Source organism: Lolium perenne, chromosome 1 (genome assembly GCF_019359855.2).
Source record: "Lolium perenne isolate Kyuss_39 chromosome 1, Kyuss_2.0, whole genome shotgun sequence".
Lineage (NCBI taxonomy): Eukaryota > Viridiplantae > Streptophyta > Magnoliopsida > Poales > Poaceae > Lolium > Lolium perenne.
In genome coordinates this window covers 245737668-245745951 of record NC_067244.2, presented here as the reverse complement: position 1 = coordinate 245745951, position 8284 = coordinate 245737668, and the positions used below count along the sequence as shown (strand labels likewise).

Here is an 8284-nt window from a genome sequence, read left to right as displayed (position 1 = left end):
CCAATGCATAGCCCTAGGGGTGTTGCCTCACACCTTTAACTAGGTTCGGGTGGTCCAAAGTAGGTTCGGATGAGGAGGCAGCCTCTTCATCAGGAGGCAACCTCTTCAGCCATAAAGTGGAAAATGTGAGAGAGAAAGAGAAAAACCAAATTAGCTTTTGAGAGAAAGACATATTAATGGGACCATAACATGGCACGCATATGTCAAAAGTTTTATCCAAGTCTAGTTGGACAGCTGCCTCCATTGCTCATGCCCTGATAGGTGAGGGCCATTGTCAGCGCTGACGTGGACAGAGGGCCCATTTGTCAGTCCAGTTTAAGAAATAAAAAAACCAAAAAATCATAAAATAGGGAATCTCTCCCGGGAGGACGTGACCACAGTCGGGGCGCGCAGGCTATGGCGCCACCGGCCCGTGCTCCCCAGCTGTGCGCCGCCGGCTCCTGCTTCGCTCGCGCCGCCGGCCCCCGCTCCGCAGCCGCGCGCCGCCGGGCCCTGCTCCGCAGCCGTGGGCCGCCGGCTCCTGCTCGCGCCGCCGGCCCCCTGCTCCCCTCGCGCGTTGCCGGTCCCCTGCTCCGCAGCCGCGCGCCGCCGGCCCCTGCTCCGCTCGCGCGCCGGCGCCTGGCTATGTCCGTCGTTCGCCGCCGCACATGCCCGCCATGGACGATTTCGGTGAGGGCAGGAGCGCATCCCTGCTGCATTCACGCGCGTGGGGTGCCGAGCGCCGCCGCTGGTGTGCTCCTGCTCGCGTCCCCTACTCTACGGGCGCGGGAGGATGTCGGTGCTGTGCCAGTACCTCCTACCTCGCCTTAAGGCATGCGCGGGCGGACGCCGGCGAGCCCGACGGCGGGGGGGGGGGGGGGGGGGCTGAGGACGGCAGTGGAGATCCGGTGCTCTCCCATTTTTTATTTTTCAGATTTTGCTTTTTTTTTATATTTTAGTCTGATATGCGCGACCTAGCTCCACGTCAGCAGGTTCACTAATTGTGATGCCACCTCAGCCTGGCAATGTGCCCCACCCGCCAGATCTACTGTCAATTCGTTTTAAATCGACGTTTAGGGCATTCCGTAAAAAACCTGTCAAAATCTGGTGGTTTTTTGTTCCGCGAACGTAAAGTGGTGGTAGATGGTAAATTTCACCATCAAAGTGATGGTTTTATGCTATTGACTCACCTAGGTGCTTTATCAGAGATCGCTTCTTATCTATCAAGGTATCCCTAGATCAAAAATCCTGGAGATTGGCAACCACCGGCGCAGGGATGATGAGACGGCGTCGAGGAAGCTTCGTAGAGGAACCTTCATAAACGCCCTCGCCACCGCTAGCAAGTTCCCGCAAATAACCTGCAAAAGATATATCTTTACTTTTACCATCTTTTTGTTCCCTGAAGAACGAACTGAAATTCGAACATAATTTTATCTAGACTCAGTTTTAACTTACACTGGAACATGGGCAGTATCTCTGATTCAGTTTGGAGTAGCAGCTTCTTTATAGTTGCTTTAGCCAGGGTAGATGGCAGAGCAAGGTCTTCATCTGTTTTATGCACTGGAGCAAGGCTCTCTTCAAATAAGCAGAATCTTGAACCAGGGATCAAGTGTGAAGGAGAGGTGTGTGTCTCGGTGACAGAATGAATGCACTGTAGAACTTGACACCTAGGGTCATATGTGTAAACTTTTTTCTGAAACTTTTCATGAACCCAGTGCTTGCTAGTAGTAATCATAATCTTCTTCCCAGACCGGCAATTGCCAACAGAACCAATAACCCTCACAACCTGTGGGTCACTTAATTCTCTTCTGATGTGCCCGAACAAATCGATTCGATGATTCAGCGACCAATCACTAGAGTCATAATCCAACAGTCCCCAAATCTCTAGGGCGCTTCCATGAGGGGTTCCGTTGCGAAGGTTCCGGACAATACACACTTGGTCATCCATCACAACCAGGTGCTCCCCTTCTGACTGGGACCAGGGGCGCTTGTTCTCTCTTGGTCCCCAGAACGGCGGCGAACGGATGGATCTGAAGGTCTCCTCCGCAACAGAAAACAATATGATAGCATCTCTTGGCGTTTTGAGGTTAAAAGTAGGACAGATTAGCCAGTGCAGGAATCCATTGGCAAACACAGGTGGTATTTTGTCCAGCACTGCATGATCAACTGCAGAAATCACAAACTGGGACAAACTGAAGGGTACACCACCAGCCGCTCGCCTCCAACAATCAACTCCCGGTGTGTACACATGACACATGACAGCCTCCTTTTCATGGTTATACCCATTGATCAACCTCACCACCTTGTACTCCCTTGTCTGGTCATCAAATCCCAGTCCGGTGGTGTAATCGCGTCTAGGATAACGGTGTGGTGGCAGACGAGTAATTGCCCGTGTGGCGGCATTGCAAACATAGTAAGCTGGCGCAGAAGCATCAAACAGAAGGGTGAGTCCACAGCATGACGAGGGTGTCACCACTTCCACGGAGTCGTGGCGGGCAGAGTCAAAGGTGAAGAGTAAATCATCTCTGTGGCCCGACGGTGAACATGAGTACACTGCGCTGGAGTCCAATCTTGAAGTGGGCGAGACCACCAGTAGCTTTGGTGCTGGCGGCAGCACCTTAGAGGCCGCCATGTGGAGGCTGCAGAAATCCTTGGAGGAGAAGAGCTCAGCCCAAGGGCGGCAGACGGCCCGAAAACGGAGAACTGATTTGACGGGGGGCCGAAGTAGAACCTCCAACATCATGTCATGGGGAAGCAACAGCGTGCAAACAGATACAGAGGGCTTCTTCCTCTTGTTGCTTTGGAAGACCTCCACCGTCATATTCGCAGCCTCGCCACAGGATGGCATGGCACTCTTCCTCTTCGCATCCATCGACCAAGATGGCCTGCAGTGAAATCAACCTAAGGGATGTCAGTGAAATTTCATATAAGCTTTAGGCTGGACTTAACCCCAAGTTTTGTTTAAATATCATATAAACTGACTGCTATCAGTACTATTAGCTGATGGCCATACGCACCAAAATACAATGCATCTTGGTCAATACATACAGTATAGTAGTTTTCAGTGTTATATATTTGTATATTGTTCTGAAACGAACAGGCAAGATCAACCATATTTTATTTTTACCTTGAAATAATAAAATGAATGCTATCAATCTTAGTGAACAAGAGAAAGAGATGAGCTCAAATATATTTGAAGAAGCCCTCTCACCGTATGTAACAGCAACAGTAACTGAATGGGGTCAGATCGAGCAAGATAGATCTGGCTTGGAGCAAAACGAGATCTGTCTGACAGCAAAAAAATGAACAACAGATGCGAGCAAGGTAGGGCTTCCTTACCAATCGAATCCGCTGGAGAAGAAGAAGGGGGACGCCTGCGAGCAACCCTTCCTTAGCTCGGAAGATTGGCGAAGCTGGGGTCACGGCGGCGGCTCGGCCACGGAAGGACTCGAATTTTGCTTATATCAAGGAGTTGGGGATGAGATTGGAGTATTCCAAACTTGCGAGAGGAAACTGGTTCGGACCCCACTCGAAGATCTTCCTCCAAACCCCGGTGCAGCCTCAAGGAACTGTTCGAGCTGCTGGATTGGAAGCACCTTGTCAGTTTAGGAGTGTTCCAGGGTGCCAACGAAATCACTATGATTAGAAAAAAATGAGATCACTAATAGGAGTGATGTGAGAAATATCACCGCATTTTATCGTTTTTTTTTTGCATACATCAGTACATATGTCTTTTCTCAGAGATTTTTGGTGCGTAGTTAGAACACTTGTTCATGTTCATTGTCCAAAAATTTCAGATTTTTTTTAAATTTATTTACTAATTTTATAAAAAAAATATTAAACCGGGAGTATCTACACCTGAGTTCAGATCTGGTTTTTCGCGGCAAAACACGATTACAAAAACTCAGGTCAAAAATGAAAAATACAGATTCCAGGACTCGGCTAGTACTTGCTCATATAAGTAACTCGCAATACAGTCGTGCATAACATTAATTTAGACTGATCACAACAAGAACGGCATCCAACTATTCATCAGAACTTATTAATGAGATATAGAAAAGCTAAATTACAGGGGCAGGCAACACCAGAATCAAGCTAGGTGTATGATCCTGTGCACAAGTACTTAACATTGTTTCAAGTCAAATATAAGAAGGGCCCCATTCGGGGACATCCGATAAAACTCAACTATAAGAATCAACAGAAGTTCACTACTTAATACACTGCTCAGCATTCGCATCAGATCACTGGACACCTAATGTCTTCTTGCAGAGGAGAAGACTATTGTTTTATTGACTTGAAAATAGAACCATTTTTTTTTTGTACGTCTGACTGACATTGATAAGATATCATGATTTTTCTACGCAATTGGAAACCTTCTGTCACCTGTTGCACAACTACTTAGCATTGTTTCAATTCAACTATAAGAATGTCCCTTCGGGGATATCTGATGAAATTCAAGTACAATCAACAGAAGTTTAGGAGTACATAATATAGTTATAAGAACACACACTGATTTGACAAGTAGCTCGATGACTACTGAACATGGCTCCTGATTCGTAAAGCCAAATAGTAGTTCAGACTACCCACAACATGCAGAATGAGAAATATGCTTAATATAAATATAATGAACAATAGTACACTACCAAAAACTGGTGTTTACAGTTTCCCAACACACTAGCATACTACTATCAATAATTTTAGAAAGAAGATGCCCAAGATAACAGGACAATATGAGACTGAAGGGTTGGCATCTGACAATGTATCACATCCATCTTGTTTTGTCCACACGGGGATAACACGCTAAGTTATCCTCATATAACATAGGAACAAGAGGCCTAATTTCACTGCCCATAATATTTGGTTTCCCGGCTGATTGTTGGTCTTTAGAGCATGCGACAGCCCCATCAAGTGAACACAGATTCTGAATTGTTCGCTCCACTGGATCATATAAACCTAATTTCTTCCCAGTGTTCAGCAGGATCCTTCCATCAACAGGATCAACAGCTAATGGCACCACAACATTTGTCTCAAGGGAATAGTCAGGCCATGCTTCTAAGTGAACTATATATGCTATGCACCATTCGCCATGCTTTAGCTTCCATATATCTAAATTGTTCCCAACTGGATCCGCTAGAACAGCACATAATACTCCCTCCAGCTCTACCACAAATGCATGCTGATGAGATCTTCCATTCCACACTGCAATGCATGGAGGGCAAGGGATGACACCAAAAGCATTTGTAGCAATGTCGAAAGAGATAATGGCCCGCTCATACTTCTGTCCCAACCTTGGCTCGCTCATCCAGTACAACATCCCTTCAAGATAGGCGGGTGGCATATCATTCATAGGTAGAGGTGGGACCAGAGAATTTTGGGCGTAACCTCCGGATTTACACCGCCATAACTCGCATGTCAAGGCATATTGACGAGATTCAAAGTCCTTTAGCTTGTAGAAGATTTCCACGAGAAAATGCTCACAAGTCAAGAGGTCGAAGCCCAATCCGACATTCTTGTTGCCAACTGCAAAAGCATGTTGTTCCGCTTGCGCCTGCGCCTGGTTACAGTACACCTTGTGGAAACCTGTACATGGGTTGTAGAGATAGTCATTTTCCTCGGTGCTTATCAGGTTCAGACCGTGGCAAGGCTTCGAGCAAACCATCTTTGTATCAAGCAGCACAATGTGCCTATGATCTTCTGGAAGACATCTATTCAGGGGAGCAAAACTGAAGCCTGACTGTCCAGTGCCCTTGCCAACAAGCATGACCTTTGGTCTTTTATCCATGTTCTTATGTTCAAGGTACGACTGAATGAAGCTTTGACTTTCGGTCAAACTGAGCCACTGCTTGCAGACAAGTTTAGTCTGTATGACTGATTTGGCTGGGAGGCGGAGGAGGATCTCTTTAGTCGCCTTAGCCAGGGTAGATGATAACGCTATCTCTCTATCTGTTTTATGAACTGCAGCAAGGCTCTCTTCGAATAAACCGAATCTTGAACTAGGGGTATTGGTTATACGAGATGTGTGTGTCTCTCTGACTGAAAGAATGGTCTCTAGAGCTTTGGACCTAGGGTCATAGGAGTGAACCTTGTTCTCGAACTTTTGATCAACCATGCGCTTGCTAGTAGCGATGATAATCTTCTTCACTGACCTGCAATTGCCAACAGAACCAATAACTCTTACAATCTGTGGCTCGCAAAAATCTCTTGCCACTTGCCATGACAAATCAATTTGATGACTCAGTGACCAGTTACCAGAGCTATAATCAAGCAGCTTCCAAATTTCCAAAGTGCTACAATTAGGATTGTTGCGAAGGTCTCGGACCATACACAGTTGGTTATCCATCTCCACTAGGTGCTCTACTGATACCCTGGCCAAGGGAGGCTGGTGCTGTTCTGATGCCCAGAATGACGGTGATCGGGAATATGTGAACGTCTCCTCTGCGACTGAAAAGGATATGACAGCAGCTCTAGGCCAGCTGAGGAAGGATTTAGGGTTGACCAACCAGTGCAGAGATCCGTTCGCAAACACAGGTGGTAGTTTGTGCCTGGCAGCATTAGCGACAGCAGCAAGCACAAACCTGCGCATCCCAAAGGGTACCTCTCTGGTAGCTGGCCTCCAGCGATCCCCATACCCGCCTCCAGCTGTGTACACCTCACACTTGATCATCTCCTTCTCCTTGGGCTTTGCATTGATGAGCCTCACCACCTTGTACTTCCTTGTCCGGGCATCAAATCCCAGTCCAGCAGAGGACCTGCGGCTCATGTCAAGGTAAGGCGGCAGGCGCGTGACTTCCCGTGTGGCCGCATTGCAAATGTAGTAAGCCGGCGGAACAGCATCGTAGAGAAGGGTGAGGCCATGGCACGGCGCGGGCGTCACTACCTCCACAAAGTTGCCGCGGGCACAGTCGAGGGTGAACAATAGGTTATCTCTGGGGTCCGATGGCGAGCATGAGTACATGGCCGTGGAGTCAAATCCTGCTGCAGGTGAGACATACAGTAGCTTTGGTGTTGCTGTCGGTGCAGCATTAGCCAGCATCGCCCTGTGGAGGCAGCAGAATTCCTCGGAGGAGAACATTGCAGACCAGGAGCGGCAGACGGCCCGGAAGCGTACGATGGATTTGACGGGAAGCCGCAGCAGCACCTCCTCAACCATCTCGTCCGGGAGCGACGCCGCGGAACCGGATACAGCAGCCATCTTCCTCTTGTTGCTCACCACCGTGCCGCAGGATGGCATTGGCGGCATGGCACTCTTCTTCTTGCTGCCAGGCATCGTGCCCATCCCGGCGTGCGGCCGATTGGGATTGATCTGGTCTGCAGTAAAACCGACAGTTTTAGCGAAACTTCACGATGCATTCAATTTCATGAAAAAAAATCAAGAAAAAATTAAGAAGATAAACGAGGAGATGCGCCTGACTGTATATGGTCAAAGATTCAGATCGATGTTCACGACGAAAACTCAGGTCCACCGATCTAGGAGATGTGCTTGAGAGAAAAAGGGGAACAAGGGTTTGCTTACAAGCAAGAGGAATCGAATTGTGCCCCGAGTCCTGACAGACCACCACTGTCGGGGTTCCTCCTCCGCTTTTTGGCGATTTGGTGTCCGGGAGGAAGACGAGCGGGGTCCGGGCAAAGGATTCGAGCAAACCATGTTGGAATTGGATTCAGATCGTTTCTCTTTGGCTGGAACTGATCTTTCTTTCTGGGATCGCGCGGCCACCATATACGGAGTACTGGAGAAGGGGCGATGAGCCGGCTAACCTATCCCTATTGGAATTTCTCTTTGCTGTGAAAGGCAACACACCTTACCCTATAAACACCTCCAAAATTCAATTACGAAGCTAAAATAAGATTTTCTTCCCTGTCAGTATCGGAGAAGAGACGGTAAACACGTAAAAATTGTATAATAACATATACTTTTCATCCTCAAAAGAAAAACCTATAGTTTTCAATTTTCTAAACATAGATGGCTCTGGCGAAATCTGTAAATACATAAAAGCTGCATTTATTTATACTTTTTTCAAAAATACGTTCCGGAAGACATATCAATCACATAGAAGAAAAAACCGATAGCCGATACAACGTCAAAAGGCTACAGCTCCACCCACACCCAAAGCGATATAAAGCCGAGTGGCTTACACTCTAAACCCTATTTATTTATACAATACGCGGAGAAACCGTCTCCCAAACCCTATCGCCGCCTGGAAGGCCGAACTCTAGCCGTTCACGTGTGAGGGACATTTAAGTTTTCCCCAATTCCACGTTCACGCTGGCGCCGCCTTCGATCTCCCGCCCAATTCGCTCTTCGGCG

General features: G+C 47.8%; 2 protein-coding genes across 4 annotated transcripts; both read right to left on the bottom strand.

Moving 5' to 3' along the window:
* Positions 1–904: 904 nt before the first annotated feature.
* On the bottom strand, positions 905–3638 carry LOC127327499 (F-box protein At1g11270). 2 transcript variants are annotated; one of them, XM_051354270.2, is made up of 3 exons: positions 3319–3638; positions 1435–2880; positions 905–1337 (listed from the first exon to the last, which is right to left on the bottom strand). In XM_051354270.2, exons 2-3 carry the CDS (start codon positions 2849–2851, stop codon positions 1219–1221), a joined length of 1536 nt encoding a protein of 511 aa, XP_051210230.1. In that variant the 5' UTR covers positions 2852–2880; positions 3319–3638; the 3' UTR covers positions 905–1218. The 2 variants fall into 2 exon arrangements, with proteins under 2 accessions (XP_051210230.1, XP_051210231.1); XM_051354271.2 differs by having other exon boundaries at positions 1435–2864.
* A 936-nt stretch (positions 3639–4574) lies between these two features.
* Positions 4575–7759, bottom strand: LOC127327498 (uncharacterized). Of its 2 annotated transcripts, none has more exons than XM_051354269.1 (2): positions 7493–7759; positions 4575–7287 (listed from the first exon to the last, which is right to left on the bottom strand). In XM_051354269.1, the coding sequence occupies exon 2, from the start codon at positions 7253–7255 to the stop codon at positions 4742–4744; it is 2514 nt and encodes an 837-aa protein (XP_051210229.1). In that variant the 5' UTR covers positions 7256–7287; positions 7493–7759; the 3' UTR covers positions 4575–4741. The 2 variants fall into 2 exon arrangements, with proteins under 2 accessions (XP_051210229.1, XP_071681071.1); XM_071824970.1 differs by having other exon boundaries at positions 4575–7282.
* Positions 7760–8284: the final 525 nt, after the last annotated feature.

What these genes read in the sequence shown, in the direction of transcription:
- LOC127327499 (XM_051354270.2), bottom strand. Translation starts at nt 2,851, where the DNA reads ATGGATGCGAAGAGGAAGAGTGCCATGCCATCCTGTGGCGAGGCTGCG. An exon ending in GATACTGCCCATGTTCCAGT is followed by an intron (nt 1,338 to 1,434) that starts GTAAGTTAAAAC and finishes TATCTTTTGCAG; the next exon opens with GTTATTTGCGGGAACTTGCT.
- LOC127327498 (XM_071824970.1), bottom strand. Translation starts at nt 7,696, where the DNA reads ATGGTGGCCGCGCGATCCCAGAAAGAAAGATCAGTTCCAGCCAAAGAG. An exon ending in CAATTCGATTCCTCTTGCTT is followed by an intron (nt 7,283 to 7,492) that starts GTAAGCAAACCC and finishes ACTGCAGACCAG; the next exon opens with ATCAATCCCAATCGGCCGCA.